General features: G+C 45.7%; 1 protein-coding gene across 1 annotated transcript in view; it reads left to right on the top strand.

The window, feature by feature from the left end:
• Nucleotides 1–17,061, top strand: part of LOC140198396 (contactin-associated protein-like 5) — a 1,159,251-nt gene that overhangs the window by 972,280 nt on the left and 169,910 nt on the right. Inside the window, exon 18 of the mRNA XM_072259489.1 lies at nucleotides 8,406–8,645. Coding sequence (XP_072115590.1) covers nucleotides 8,406–8,645 — 240 coding nt within the window. The remainder of the gene's footprint in view (nucleotides 1–8,405; nucleotides 8,646–17,061) is intronic.

Raw genomic sequence — 17,061 nt, 5'->3', positions numbered from 1 at the left:
CTGAATTTAATCCTAGTGGGATTTGAAATCATGTCACAGTGATTATCAGTGGAGTAGTATAACTGTCATGTTATCTCACAGCACAACATAGAATCTGTGCCTTCCAGTTTTCCTCTTGATGTCCCTTTATTAATTCTGACATTCCCTGAGTTGTTTGGGAAACTTTTCCAGCTTACCTTACAGGTGGAACGCAAGCGTAGCAGTTAACGTAAAACTATTATTATAGCACCAATGATCAGCGATCGGGGTTCATTTCCTCCCGCTCTTGTTCATTCTAGTCATAGCCATGTGAGTTTCCTTAGGATACTCTGCTTTCTCCCACTTTCCAAAGATATACGGATCGGGTTAATGATTTGTGGGCATGCCATGCTGGCACCCAGAGCACAGTAACCCAGAATAATCTTTGTGATTTGATCAGATACATATAATGCACTTTGCTGTATGTTTTCCATGTTTCAACTTAGAGGTGACAGGTCAATAAACCTCTTTGAACTGTGATGGTCAACGATGCAAACTACGTATTTCACTGTACATATGACAAACAAAGTTAATCTTTAATATTGCAGGCAACACACATAAAAGCTGCTGGTGAACACAGCAGGCCAGGCAGCACCTCTAGGAAGCGGTGCAGTCGACGTTTCAGGCCGAGACCCTTACTGTTTCACCAAACCTTGCACCCATATGGACCCCATTGTTTTATTTCCTTTGAGTAATGCCATACATATGTAATACTCCGCTATATTGGCTCGTACATGTCTAGGGGAAATCCCACCCGGCACCGGCCTGGACACTTCTCGCTGGGTCGGTTGCTGTACCACTGCCATCCGAACCAATCCCCAACATCAATCATCAGCCAGCACACACAGTACATTTTACCAAGTACACTTTATAGGTATTACTAAGTCTATGAAATTAATATAAGTTCGATACAGGAAAAGAAGGAATGGGGAAAAAAAGGCGCCAGACTTATCAAAGTCCAAGTTCTTCGTGCACAAGTTGGAGCTCAGAAATTCCTGACGACCACCCGGACCCCGTCGACTCGCGGCTCGGGACCACCCGGACCCCGTCGGCTCGTGGCTCGGGACCACCCAGACCCCGTCGGCTCGCGGCTTGGGACCACCCGGACCCCGTCGGCTCACGGTTCAGGACCACCCGGATCCCGTCAACTCATGGCTCAGGACCACCCGGAGTGATTGACCGGAGCCTTTCCACACGTCCGTCGTCCTCTCCGTCTCTCCTCCGACTCCTCGCCAAAAACTCCCGTTACCAGTCATATGAGACAGCATTATCACCCCAAGAAATAATAACATGAACACCCATTGGCTAATAGCACCCTGCTGTCTGTATTAACCCAAGCAAATTTCTAGCGAGAGACTTTCTCAGCATTTAACATAACATAGAAGCGATTTTAATCCACATACTCAGCAATTTAAAAGATTAACATAACAAAGAAGCCATTTTAAATTTAACATACAAAAAGAGAGACCCCGTACACATAGAACATACAACATAGAACATTACTGTACTGTGCGGCCCTTTTGGCCATGATACTGTACTGACCTTTTAAGCTATTCTCAGATCAATCTAACCCTTCCCTCTTACATAGCCCTCCATTTTTCTATGATTCATGTGTCTAGCTAAGAGTCTCTTAAGTGTCCCTAATGTATTTGCCTCTACCACTACCTCTGGCTGTGATTTCATGCTCCTACCACACTCAGTGTAAAATATTTACCTCTGACATCCCCCTTATACTTTCCTCCAGACACCTTAGAAGCAGCATGTCACAATGGTGGGTGCATTGGAAGCAAGGGTGGACCCAAATGCAAGACACATCTTGTGAGGTTAATTAAATTTAGTTTTTTGTTCGATACCAGGAGAGCAAGGCAGGAGCAGGAATAGCGAACTGGACAAGGACTCAGGACTACGACTAGGCTGGGACAAGGGTCTGGGCTAGGACTCGGAATTGGATCCCAGAACTAGAGGCGACATGAAGAGACTACGGTATGGACTCCGAGCCAGGGACTGGGCAAGGACCCAGTACCTGGGTCTTGCCTCGGGCTCAGACCCCAGAACCAGGCATGGACATGACATGGGCTAGGGAGAGGAGGTACATGGAAAAACAGAGCCTCGGTCTCGGGAGAGTAGGTACATGGAACCATGGACACATTCACAGAACAGAGAGCCGGGACCCTCGTTAGGTACAGGACATAGGGCCAGGACTCATGACCCCCCACGGGGCAATGGCAAGACGGCCAGACTTACCCCATGGAGGCAAGGACAAGTCAAGACAAGACATGACCCCCACGGGGCAATGGCAAGACGGCCTGACTTACCCCCATGGAGGCGAGGACAGGACAAGACAAAACATGACATCCCGCGGGGCAACGGCAAGATGGCCTGACTTACGCCACGGAGGTGAGGACAAGACAAGACAAACACAAAAGAACACCAGATAGTACCTATCTAGCTCCGGTGATAGAACTAGACCGAAGTGCAGACGAGGGCTCGAGGCGAGAGGGGCAGAGAAGGGATTCATACAGGGGGGTAGGACAGGAATCACAGACCGCCAGAGCCAGGACTTGACTCGGAACTTGGATGCCGCCAGGTAGTGGCGAGCTCTTGATTCGGCCCTGGAACAGTAGACAGCGGTTCTTGATTCCCTCCGGCGGGTTAACTGACGGACCCACCTCAGTGAGGAAACTTTGCAGGCTCACTTTGGCGAGGTAACTTGACAGGTTGCTCAGGAGAGGAAAGGCGAATTACCGGCACTCGCTTCAGGCGGAGACTAGGCTGGCTCAGGCCAGATGACATTGCACGCCGTACCTTGGTGGCTTTGCAAAGGCTCTCGCGCCGAACAGCTGAAAGCCGGAGACTATAAACTACCGGTTCAGCCAAGAGCAAATTGCCTCTAATCACCAAGGCCGAGGGACACGGGAAAACAGGGAACCAAAGGGAAACAAGGAGTCAATGGTCCGGATCGTAACATAAACAAAGTAAATTTAAAGAGACCCCGATCCGGACCATGACACAGCGGCAAGCAGTAACCTAAAGGCTGCATGATTTTGATTACTGGCACTGTTACATTTTGATCAAACCCTGGGGCAATCAGTGTACAAGTAATGGACAATGAGTTTCCTTCATGATTCATTCTCCGTTACTTTCTGCGGCATTTCATCTTAGCCTGACCTTAAATATTATGTCCCATTAAGTTGCTCTATCATTTGTGTTGAACTTTAAGATCCCAGACAGGACAACAAGATAGAAAACAACAATATAACTTCCAGGAAGGAATAAATAGGAACCATGGAATCCTTTAAGTAATTTTTATGTTCCTCTGATTATTTGTCCTCCCCTTCGAAGGTTCAAGATGGAATGGTACAGGAAAAAAAAGGCCAGTTGGTTTGTTGGGATGAGTTATCCAAATAGTTCCATTCTCCTGACCTTCCCCCAAAACCCTTTAAATCTTTGTTCCTTGAGTGCTTATCGAAATCCGTTTTGAAAGTGAGTATTGCAGCTGCCTCCATCAATCACCCAGGTGATACATTCTAGATGTCGAAAACTAACTGCACAAACACAAATTACCTCGCCCTGGCATTAGCTCAAGGCTAAATTTCAGAAGCCTGTGTTCTTTGGATAGCTAAGCTAGTGTTACTGGGCGTTGGAGAAAAGGAAGCTGAGATGCAACTTGATAGAGTATGAAAGGCAAAGTTAGAGTGGACAGCCAGTGTGCTTTTCCCAGGGCAGCAATGGCCAGTACAAGACAACAGTTTTTTTAAGGTGAGTGGTGTCAAGTTTAGGGAGGATAGAAACATAGAAAACCTACAACACAATACAGGCCCCTCGGCCCACAAAGTTGTGCCGAACCTGTCCCTACCTTAGAAATTACTAGGCTTGCCTATAGCCCTCTATTTTTCTAAGCTCCATGTACCTATCCAAAAGACTCTTAAAAGACCCTATCATATCCGCCTCCATCACCGTTGCTGGCAGCCCATTCCACGCACTCACTACTCTCTGAGTAAAAAACTTATCCCTGACATCTCCTCTGTACCTACTCCCCAGCACCTTAAACCTGTGTCCTCTTGTGGCAACCATTTCAGCCCTGGGAAAAAGCCTCTGACTATCTACACGATCAATACTTCTCATCATCTTAGACACATCTATCAGGTCACCTCTCATCCTCCGTCGCTCCAAGGAGAAAAGGCCGAGTTCACTCAACCTATTCTCATAAGGCATGCTCCCCAATCCAGGTAACATCCTTGTAAATCTCCTCTGCACCCTTTCTATGGCTTTCACACCCTTCCTGTAGTGAGGTGACCAGAATTGAGCATAGTACTCCAAATGAGATCTGACCAGGGTCCTACATAGCAACAACATTACCTTTCATGCTCCTAAATTTAATTCCACGATTGATGAAGGCTAATACACCATGCGCCTTCTTAACCACAGAGTCAACCTGCGCAGCTGCTTTGAGCGTCCTATGGACTTGGACCCCAAGATCCCTGTGATCGTCCACACTGCCAAGAGTCTTACCATTAATACTATATTCTGCCATCATATTTGACCTACCAAAATGACCCACTTCACACTGATCTGCGTTGAACTCCACCTGCTGCTTCTCAGCCCAGTTTTGCATCCTATCAGTGTCCCACTGTAACCTCTGACAGCCCTCCACACTATCCACAACACTCCCAACCTTTGTGTCATCAGCAAATTTACTAACCCATCCTTTCACTTCCTCATCCAGGTCATTTATAAAAATCACGAAGTGTAGGGGTCCCAGAACAGATCCCTGAGGCACTCCACTGATGACAGACCTTCATGCAGAATATGATCCATCTACAACCACTCTTTGCCTTCTGTGGGCAAGCCAGTTCTGGATCCACAAAGCAATGTCCCCTTGGATCCCATGCCTCCTGACTTTCTCAATAAGCCGTGCATGGGGTACCTTATCAAATGCCTTGCTGAAATCTATATACACTACATCTTTACTTTATACTTTATTGTCGCCAAGCAATTGGTACTAGAACGTACAATCATCACAGCGATATTTGATCTATTGCTCTTCCTTCATCAATGCATTTCATCACATCCTCAAAAAATTCAATCAGGCTCATAACGCACGACCTGTCCTTGACAAAGCCACGTTGATTGTTCCTAATCATATTATACCTCTCCAAATGTTCATAAATCCTGCCTCTCAGGATCTTCTCCATCAACTTATCTACCACTGAGGTAAGAATCACTGGTCTATAATTTCCTGAGCTATCTCTACTCCCTTTCTTGAATAATGAAACAATATCTGCAACCCTCCAATCCTCTGGAACCTCTCCTGTCCCCATTGATGATGCAAAGGTCATTGCTAGAGGCTCAGCAATCTCCTCCTTCGCCTCCCACAGTGGCTTGGGGTACATCTCATCCGGTCCCGGCGACTTATCCAACTTGATGCTTTCCAAAAGCTCCAGCACATCCTCTTTCTTAATATCTACATGCTCAAGCTTTTCAGTCTGCTGCAAGTCATCACTACAATCACCAAGATCCTTTTCCATTGTGAATACTGAAGTAAAGTATTCGTCAAGTACCTCTGCTATTTCCTACGATGCCATACATACTTTCCCACTGTCACACTTGATAAGTCCTATTCTTTCATGTCTTATCTTCTTGCTCTTCACATACTTGTAGAATGCCTTGTGGTTTTCCTCAATCCTGCCTGCCAAGGCCTTCTCATGGCCCCTTCTGGCTCTCCTAATTTCCTTCTTAAGCTCTTTCGTATTAGCCTTATAATCTTCTAGATCTCTAATATTACCTAGCTCTCTGAACCTTTTGTAAGCTTTTCTTTTCTTCTTGACTAGATTTATTACAGCCTTTGTACACCACGGTTCCTGTACCCTACCAAAACTTCCCTGTCTCATTGGAATGTACCTATGCAGAACTCCACACGAATGATGCCTGAACATTTGCCTAAAGTAGTTTTTCACACAGAGAGCAGTGTGCACCTGGAACACCTGAGTTACGTGGTCAAAGCTGATACATGAGGAGCATTTAAGAGACTCCTAGGTAGGTACGTGGAGAAAGAACAATGGACGGATATGGGCTGTGCAAGAGGGAAGGGTTAGATTGGTTGTGGAGTGGGTTAAAGTCTGTACATCCTCCCCATGGAATGTGTGGGTTTTCTCTGAGTGCTCTGGTTTCCTCCCAAGACGTACCATTTAGTTGGGTAATCAGTCATTGTAAACTGTCCTGTGCTTCGGCTGGTGTTAAATAGGGGGGTTGCTGGGCTGTGCTGCTCAAAGGGGCCGGAGGGGCCTGCACTGTGTTGTATCTGTAAACAAGTAAAAAATGGTCAGCAAACACAGTGGAGAGAAATGCCTGCACTGTCTCTGCTCTGTAATTCGGGTAGCCCTATTTTATGTGTGGAATTGCTATTCTCAGAGCCAATGTTGTGGATCTACTAATGCCAAATTCAGTCATGGATAATCTGCAAGGTCAGAGGTGTTAATGAAAGATTATTGCATATTCGCACGAACAAAGAAGTGTGGTCTTGGTACAAGGCTAGTCCAGGAGGTCTGGAAACAGGGACATGGGTAGGAGAAGCAGGAGATAAGAGCAATAAAGTACAGGTGCAAGCACTTTGGCATCTACTGTACATCTACCTGTACTGGGGAGAGAGGTAGAGAGTTTGTCTGTCCACACACTGTACACCTACCTGTACCGGAGAGAGAGAGAGAGAGAGAGAGAGAGTTTGTCTGTCCACACACTGTACACCTACCTGTACCGAAGAGAGAGAGAGAGAGTGTTTGACCGTCCACACATTGTACATCTACCTGTACCGGGGAGAGAGAGAGAGTTTGTCTGTCCACACACTGTACATCAACCTGTACTGGGGAGAGAGAGAAAGAGAGTTTGTCTGTCCACACACTGTACGTCTACTCATATCGGGGAGAGAGAGAGAGTGTTTGACCGTCCACACACTGTACATCTACCTGTACCGGGGAGAGAGAGAGAGAGAGAGTTTGACTGTCCACACACTGTACATCTACCTGTACTGGGGGGAGAGAGAGAGTTTGTCTGTCCACACACTGTACATCAACCTGTACTGGGGAGAGAGAGAGAGAGAGAGTTTGACTGTCCACACACTGTACATCTACCTGTACCGGAGAGAGAGATAGAGAGAAAGAGAGAGAGAGTTTGACCATCCGTGCACTGTCACGGAGAGAGAAAGATACTGAACATTTGTAAGTGACAGATTTACGTGTAGCAGAGAGGCCCTCCATTGGTCGGGTTCAACTATGGATGTGAAGTTCTAGCTGTCTACATTTAGTCAATACACAAGCCAGGGCAGTACAACATGGAGAGCAAGCTGTTGCCCATGGAACAGGTAACCCTACTCCACATAGCTAATGAATCCAAAGGAATGGCAGAGACTGACTCAGTTTGGCATCAGTGGTGTCACATGAATTGCCAATCAGTATTGAACACAACCTAGGATTGCCTTAGGGACTCCATCTCTGGAGTTTTCCTTAGAGTTTACTGCTGAAGCCTTCCCCATGAGTGCGTATATCTGCAAAGTGTTTTCCATCTCCTAGAGGAGCTGTAAGACTGCTTTGAATTGGTGCATTGGAAAATAATCAGGGATTCATCTTGGAGTCTGAATGAATACCCCACAGTTGTCATTTTTCTCAATGAGCTGTCTACCATGGCTAAAAAGTCCCATCCGCCTTAGCAAATGATTCTAAGGTGCCAGTAGCCCAACTTTGCCCCTTCTACTGTCAGTAAAAACAGTTCCACCAGGCTTGGTATCTATGCCACACTGAGGTCCAGGAGCAGGACTTGGTTGTCAGAGGCTATTTGAGACGCATGCAATTGGGAGCATTTAATAGGCAGTGGGAGCTAATTCCCGCCACCCCCCCCCGCCCCACCCCACTCCAGATATGACAACCTTAAGGACCTAAGTGAGAACAATTGAACAGGAAATGTGAACAGCTTCCAGTGTAGAGCAAAGTGAATTTTTACAGACTATCTCAGGCATTTTGATGGCATTCAATTGAAATGGAATGTGAAATTGTTAGTTGTGTTAACTGTGTACCTTTTACATTCAAACAGAATTGCTGCATGGTGGTTCAATTAACCTAGGATTATGGTACAATAAATCTGCTTGGAGTTTCAAATGAAATGTTTTTCATTTTATGAAGTTATCTGTATGGTAGAGAGGGAAACTAATGCATAGATCATTGATATATATAAAGTAGAACAGATTGAAAGGAGAATGGAATTGGCACATTGCCTTTTGCTGTTAATTAATTTTTTTTTGATTGAGCCATATATGTTCCAGTTAAGAGGTTAAGTAAACCCTTGAAGGTAGAGAACTACAGACTAGAAATTTAAAATGTGCTTTGTTCCAATTTCAGGAGGAACAGCATCAAGGCAGAAAGGATTCCTTGGCTGCATCCGGTCCCTGCAATTAAATGGAGTAACTCTTGATCTTGAAGAGAGAGCGAAAATGACCCCTGGGGTGAAGCCAGGATGTCCTGGACACTGCAGCAGTTATGGCAACCTGTGCCACAATGGCGGGAGGTGTATTGAAAAATATAATGGCTACTCCTGTGACTGTGGCCACTCTGCCTACAACGGGCCGTTCTGTAAGAAAGGTAGGATGTGGGAATTTGGTCTCCTCCTTGCTTAAGTGAAGCTGTGCGTCAGATCTTATTGATGATAATACACGATATTATATAATGTTATTGCATGGAGTAATGCAATAACTGCTTGAACAAGTGTTTTAATGGATATATTAATTTTTCACAAGGGCACAATTACTATGTAAGCCAAATCACATGGTTAATTGAACAAGGCAAATACTTCACTGAAAACAATTTACCAGTAGATCATTGCTGCTAGTTACTTGCATAGTTAAGTCAATTTAATCTTCTTCAGGTAGCAGTTTGCTGTTTGTAAGCTGTATATGCAATCTGTACATCCCTCAAAAATTGCTTTTGATTAGTATAGGGGTGTTAACATTTCTAAAAAGACCAGCGCTTACTATCTGTCTCTATAGGTCCCAGAACCTAACGAGCATAGGGCACTCTCAGGGGATTTAGTCTGGTGTAGCTGCAGATGACAGGCATCATGGTAGATTTCCAACCCTGGAAGACATTAGTGAACCAGAGTGGTCTTTGCAATCATCCAAGGCTTTCATGGACTCCATTATCACAATTAGCTTTTTATTCCAGGCTTGTTTGATTACTTTGTTTCAAATTTTCCATGATAGGATTTGAACTCGTGTTTCTAGACCTCTTCTTCTTCTTCTTATTCTTATTCGGTTGTCCATTGAAATCCGATGACGACATCCACTCCTTTAACAGTGGAGTGATGGCTTTGATGGCTATACAGTCCGATTCTGGACCCACAAGCTCTATTGCAGGTGGAACATGTATATGTAGTAGTGGTGGCAACCATGGCTGCATTTCTCCTGGCTCTCTTCTGCTGTCTTCTGGTTGTTCTTTCCATCTCCAGAATACGAACCCCGTCCCTACACAGCTGTCGCCAAGTGGTCCAAGCCCAGTATCTTAACCAGTATTCCTGTGCTGATAGAATATAGTGTAGGGATGTGAATGGAAATCAGAGGTGCAAAGGAACTTGGGAGTCTTTGTGCAGGATTTCCCTACAGGTTAACTTATACAATAGGCTGAATCGGTAGGAAAGAAGTCAAATTCAATGTTAGCATTCATTTCGAGAGGACTAGAATTTAAAAGCAAGGATGTAATGCTGAGGCTTTATAAGGCGTCGGCAATTGTGAGCAATTTTGGGCTTCTTATCTAAGGAAAGATGTACTGGTGAAGAAGATCGTCCTGAGGATGTTCAAAAGAATGATCTCAGGAATGAAAGGGTTAATGTATGAGGAGTGTTTGATAGCTCTGGGCCTGTACTCACTAGGGTTTAGAAGAATGAGGCGGATCTCATTGAAAACCATCAAATATTGAAAAGCCTAGATAGATTAAACATTGAAAGGATGATTCCCATAGTGGGACATTCCATCCCCAGGCTGTACAGCCTCAGAATAGAAGGATATCCTTTTAGAACAGAGGCAAGGAAGAACTTCTTTATCCAGGCGCAGGTGAATCTGTGGAACCCATTGCCACAGAAGGCTGCATGATCAGGTCACTGGATGTATTTAAAACAGAGGTTGATAATTTCTTGATTATTAAGTGTGCAAAGGTAACGGGGATAAGGCAGGAGAATGGGTTTGAGAGAGATAATAAATGAGACAGAATGACAGAGCAGACTCGATGGGCTGAATGGCCTATTTCAGGTGCTGTGTCTTATGTTCTTATGCTGCCCCTCAGAAGTGATTTTTTATTTCACATCAAGGCCAGTATTTAAGCCCATGCAATGTCCTTTCAACAGAGCTATTTCAGAAGTAAATTAAAAGACGTCTTGTTAGTTCTGAAGTCACAAATGGGGCTACATTATGAAACGGAGAACAGATTTCTTTCAGAAAATGCAACAGTGAACTTTACATGTCTCCTTTGACCCCTGCAATCTTCATTCATGCACCATAGAAAGCATCCTATCTGGATGCATCACTGCTGGACATGGCAACTGCTCTGCATGTGACAGCACACACAATAAATATAAATACATAAGATAGCTTCTATACATGGATTGATAATATTAGATTAGATTAGATAAGATTCAACTTTATTGTCATTGTGCCGAGTACAGGTACAAGGCCAACGAAATGCAGTTAGCATCTGACCAGAAATGCAAAGAATACTGTTATTTACAAAATAACTGCGAATAAAAAGTAAGTGCTACAGCACACAAATATAAAAGTACTGAGACAGTACAATATGGGTGCAATACTGCTTAGAGCTGTGATATGAGGTTCAGCAGGGTCACAGCCTCAGGGAAGAAGCTCTTCCTGTGCCTGCTGGCGCGGGAGCGGAGGCTCCCGTAGCGCCTACCGGATGGGAAGAGAGTAAAAAGTCCATGGTTAGGGTGAGATGCATCCTTGATAATGCTTTTCGCCCTGCCCAGGGCATATTTATAGTAGATGTTCTCAATGGTGGGCAATTGGGTGCCGATAATCCGCTGGGCAGTTTGCACCACACGCTGGAGTGCTTTGCAGTCTGATACGGGATAATCGCCATACCACACTGAAATACTGTTGGTGAGTATGCTCTTAATGGGAAGCGGTAAAAGTCTGTCGGTATCCTGGGACAGAGGTGAGCTTTCTTGATGATCTGCAGGAAATAAAGGCACTGTTGCGCCTTTTTAATCAGGATGGAGGAGTTCAGGGACCAGGTGAGATCCTTGGAAATGTGGACACCTACAGCTCCGTTAATGTAGATGGGGACGTGAGTGTGGCTCCTAGCATGCCTCAAATCCACAATTAACTCCTTGGTCTTATGGGTGTTAAGGGCCAGGTTGTTGTTGGCACACCACGCAGCTAGGTACTGAACCTCGTCCCCGTAGGCCGTCTTGTCATCCCCTCTGATCAGGCCAACCACCGTGGTGTCGTCTGCGAAACTTGATTATGGAGTTAGAACCATGTACAGGAACACAGTCATATGTGAAAACAGAGTACAGAAGATGGCTCAGCACACAGCATTGAGGCACACTGGTGTTCTGGGTGAGAATGGAGGAGGAGAGGTTGTCTAACTTAACTGATTGGGGTCTGTTAGTCAGAAAGTCCAAGGTCCAATTGCAGAGGGATGAGCTGATACCAAGCTGACAAAGTTTGGCGATCAGCTTGGAGGGGATCACAGTATTGAATGCTGAACTAAAGTCAATGAACAGCATTCTGACGTAAGAGTTGGGGCTGTCCAGGTGGGTCAGGGCAGAGTGAGGTGCTGTGGAGATGGCATCCTCTATTGACCTGTTAGTGCAATAGGCAAATTGATGGGGGGGTCCAGGGTAGTGGGCAGACAGGATTTCAGATGTGATACAACCAGTCTGTCAAAGCACTTTGAGCAACACACACAAAAAATGCTGGTGAACGCAGCAGACCAGGTAGCATCTATAGGAAGAGGTACAGTCGACGTTTCGGACCGAGACTCTTCGTCAGGACTAACTGAAAGAAGAGATAGTAAGAGATTTGAAAGTGGGAGGGGGAGAGGGAGATCCGAAATGATAGGAGAAAACAGGAGGGGGAGGGATGGAGCTAAGCGCTGGAAAGTTGATTGGCAAAAGGGATATGAGGCTGTAGAAGGGAGAGGATCATGGGACAGGAGGCCTAGAGAGAAAGAAAGGGGGAAGGGTGAAGCCCAGAGGATAGGCAAGGGGTATAATGAGAGGGACAGAGGGAGAAAAAGGAGGGAGGGGAAAAAAATTAATAAAAATAAATAAATAATAAATAAATCTATAGATAGATAGATAAATAACAGATTGGGTACGAAGGGGAGGTGGGGCATTAACGGAAGTTAGAGAAATCGATGTTCATGCCATCAGGTTGGAGGCTACCCAGACAGAATATAAGGTGTTGTTCCTCCAACCTGCGTGTGGCTTCATCTTGACGGTAGAGGAGGCCGTGGATAGACGTATCAGAATGGGAATAGGACATAGAATTAAAATGTGTGGCCACTGGTAGATCCTGCTTTCTCTGGCGGACAGAGCGTAGGTGTTCAGCGAAACGGTCTTCCACCCTTTGTCGGGTCTCACTAATATATAGAAGGCCGCAACAGGAGCACCAGACGCAGTATATCACCCCAGCCGACTCACAGGTGAAGTGTCGCCTCACCTGGAAGGTGATGAGGGAGGAAGTGTAAGGGCATGTGTAGCACTTGTTCTGCTTACAAGGATAAGTGCCAGGAGTGAGATCGGTGGGAAGGGACAAGGGGGACGAATGGACAAGGGAGTCGCGTAGGGAGCGATCCCTGCGGAAAGCAGAGAGAGAGGGGAGGGAAAGTTGTGCTTGGTGGTGGGATCCCGTTGGAGGTGGTGGAAGTTACGGAGAATTATATGTTGGACCCGGAGGTTGGTGGGGTGGTAGGTGAGGACAAGGGGAACCTTATTCCTAGTGGGGATGCAAGAGTATGGAGTGAGAGCAGATGTGCGTGAAATGGGAGAGATGCATTTGAGAGCAGAGTTGATAGTGGAGGAAAGGAAGCCCCTTTCTTTAAAAAGGAGGCAATCTCCTTCATCCTGGAATGAAAAGCCTCATCCTGAGAGCAGATGCAGCGGAAACGGAGGAATTGCGAAAAAGGGATGGCATTTTTGCAAGAGACTGGGTGGGAAGTGGAATAGTCTAGGTAGCTGTGGTAGTCCGTAGGCTTATCGTAGACATTAGTGGATAAGCTGTCTCCAGAGATAGAGACAGAAGGATCAAGAAAGGGGAGGGAGGTATTGGAAATGGACCAGGTAAACTTGAGGGCGGGGTGAAATTTGAAAGCAAAGTTAATGAAATCAACGAGCTCTGCATGCGTGTAGGAAGCAGCGCCAATGCAGTGGTTGATGTAGCGAAGGAATAGTTGGGGACAGATACCATTATAGGCTTGGAACATGGATTGTTCCACAAAGCCAACAAAAAGGCATGCTTAGCTAGGACCCATACGGTTGCCCATGGCTACACCTTTAGTTTAGAGGAAGTGGGAGGAGCCAAAGGAGAAATTATTAAGTGTAAGGGCTAATTCCACTAGACGGAGTAGAGTGGTGGTAGAGGGAAACTGGTTACGTCTGGAATCCAAAAAGAAGCGGAGAGCTTTGAGACCTTCCTGGTGGGGGATGTAGGTATATAGGGACTGGACATACATGATGAAAATAAAGCGGTGGGGGCCAGGGAACTTAAAATCGTCGAAAAAATTCAGAGCGTGAGAAGTGTCACGAACATAGGTGGGAAGGGATTGAACAAGGAGGGATAAAACAGTGTCGAGGTATGCAGAAATGAGTTCAGTGGGGCAGGAGCAAGCTGAGACAATGGGCTACCTGGACAGGTAGTTTTGTGGATCTTGGGTAGGAGGTAGAAACGGGAAGTGCGGGGTGTGGGAACTATAAGGTTGGTAGCAGTGGATGGGAGATCCCCTGAGCGGACAAAGTTGGTGATGGTGTGGGAGACGATGGCCTGGTGCTCCTTAGTGGAAGGGGCTTCCCTTCCTCCACCATCATTTCAGGACAAAGGAGATGTCCTCCTTTTTTGAAGAAAGGGGTTCCCCTCCTTCAGCATCAACTCTGCTCTCTCTCCCATTTCACGAACATCTGTTCTCACCCCATCCTCCCGCCACCCCACTAGGAATAGGGTTCCCCTTGTCCTCACCTACCACCACACCAGCCTCCGGGTCCAACGTATAATTTTCTGTAACTTCCACCACCTCTAACGGGATCCCACCACTGAGCACATCCTTCCCTCCCCCCCACCCCTGCTTTCTGGAGGGATCGCTCCCTATGTGACTCCCTTGTCCATTTGTGTGTCCCCCCCCCCCCCGTCTCTTCCCACCGATCTCCCTCCCGGCACTTATCCTTGTAAGCGGAACAAGTGCTACACATGCCCTTACACTTCCTCCCTTTCCACCATTCAGGGCCCCAGATAGTCCTTCTATGTGAGGCAACACTTCACCAGTGTGTGGGCTGGGGTGATTTACTACGTCCGGTGCTCTCGATGCGGACTTCTATATATCGGTGAGACCCGACGCAGGCTGGGAGACCATTTCGCTGAACAGCTACGCTCTGTCCACTAGAGAAAGCAGGATCTCCCAGTGGCCACACATTTCAATTCCACGTCCCATTCCCATTCTGATCTGTCTATCTACGGCCTCCTCTAATGTCAAGATGAAGCCACACTCAGGTTAGTGGAACAACACCTTATATTCCGTCTGGGTAGCCTCCAACCTGATGGCATGAACATTGACTTCTCTAACTTCCGTTAATGCCCCACCTCCCCTTCGTACCCCATCCGTTATTTATTTATTTATTATTATTATTGATTTTTTTTCCTCTCGTTTTTCTCCCTCTGTCCCTCTCACTATACTCCTTGCCCATCCTCTGGGCTTCCCCTCTCCCCCTTTCTTTCTCCCTTGGCCTCCCGTCCCATGATCCTCTCCCTTTTCCAGCCTTGTATCCCTTTTGCCAATCAAAGTTCCAGCTTTTAGCTCCATCCCTCCCCCTCCTGTTTTCTCCCACTTTCAAACCTCTTACTGTCTCTTCTTTCAGTTAGTCCTGACAAAGGGTCTCAGCCCGAAACATCGACTGTACCTCTTCCTATAGATGCTGCCTGGCCTGCTGCGTTCACCAGCATTTTTTGTATGTGTTGCTTGAAATTCCAGCATCCGCAGATTTCCTCGTGTTTGCGTTCTCAAAGCACTTTGCAATGATGGGGGTGAGTGCAACGGGGTGGAAGTCATTCAGGCCCATGGCAGTGGAATGGTTCGGCACTGGCTCGATGGTGGCGATCTTGAAGCTTGTGGGGACAACTGCCTGGGTCAGGGACAGAATAAAAATGTCCATAAAGTGACGCTAGGCAGTATGTAAGGTGACTGACTGGAAATATTAAAGTAGTGATCGAGTTAGTGGGTGGAGGTATTGTTTGGGGAAAGTAACTGTTCTGAAATCCGGTGATCCTGGCGTGGATGCTACGTAGCTTCCTCCCTGACGGGAGTGGGACAAACAGTCCATGAGCAAGGTGTATGGGATTTTCACGATGTTACTGGTCCTTTTCTGACATCTTTCTGTAGATATGTCCTTGATTGTGGGTAGGTTGGTGCAGTTGGTTCTGGTGATGCAGTGGACAGTTTTGATTACCCGTTGTAGAATCTTCCTGTCTGCCACAGGATTGTTTACATACCAAGCAGTGAAGCAGCTTGTTAGGAATCTTATCTATTGCGTATCTATATGTGAATATGGATGTGCAAAGTCCAGCTCCCTTTGGTCTCCTCAGAAAGCAGAGGCATTAGTAAGCTTTCATGACTGAGTAGAATGTCTTCTGGGACCATGAGAGTTTGTGTGTGATGTTCACTCCCAGGAGTTATGATCTTGCACCTTATCGTTTACCTGCATAATGCACGTTCTCTATACCTGTAACACTTTATTTTGCAATCTGCATTTTGTTATTGTTTTACCTTGCACTACCTCAATGCACTGTTGTAATGAATTGATCTGTATGAATACTATGCAAGGCAGGCTTTTCACTGTAGACACAAGCGAGTGCAGATGCTGAAAGATGCAGCAACAATCTGCAGGAGGAACTCTGAGTCATGCAGTATCTGTGGGAAGAAAGAAATTGTTGCCGTTTTGTTTCACTTTACCTCGATACATGTGACAATAATAAAGTTATTTAACAATTTAAGGATCAACTATTTGCCACATACCCTCATTTATATGTATTTGGAATTTGCTATGGCCTATTGATCAGAACATAACATCCAACAAAAAGACCAACATTCAACAATTGCAGCATAAAGAATTATATAAAAGATAAGTTTACCAATTTACTAGTTTCATGATTTTCAATATAGGTATTTCATTCTTATTTCTAAAATTGAAATAGGATTTAATCTTATACCTATGAATTATTTATCTCAGCTTTAGATTAACTGATTTAGTAAATTAGCCAGTTTGCTGTCATAACTCAAAGGGTGCTAATTTGCAAAAGATGCCAAAGTGATTAGATTTTGATGCTGTCCATTTATCATGGGGAGAGGAAGGATGCACTCATATGGTGGATAAGTTCATTTAGCTGTAATGAACCAGATTTGATTAGGGAACTTAAGGTAAAAAAAAACATGAGAGGGCAACCATAATATGATAGATTTCACCCTGCAGTTTGAGAAGGAGAAGCTAAACTCAGATGTATCAGTACTACAGTGGAGTAAAGCAAATTACAGAAGCATAAGAAAGGAGGTGGCCAAAAATGACTGGAAGGGAATGCAGACATCCCACCTCTCCCGGAAGTTCCGGAGGTCTCTCGCATATTGATAGTGGCTCCCTGACGCTCGAAAATTATATACAATACCCTGGAAATCGATTTTTTCGAGAGGGAGAGGGAGAACCAGCATCCTGATTGGTCTCTCTTCGTGCTAAGAGTGGTCCCCAACCACCGGGCCCCAAGGAGTGATATAATTTGGCGATATGAATCAG

Source organism: Mobula birostris, chromosome 5 (assembly GCF_030028105.1).
Source record: "Mobula birostris isolate sMobBir1 chromosome 5, sMobBir1.hap1, whole genome shotgun sequence".
Lineage (NCBI taxonomy): Eukaryota > Metazoa > Chordata > Chondrichthyes > Myliobatiformes > Myliobatidae > Mobula > Mobula birostris.
The sequence above is the reverse complement of the archived record's forward strand: the minus strand, read 5'-3'. Positions and strand labels throughout refer to the sequence as shown.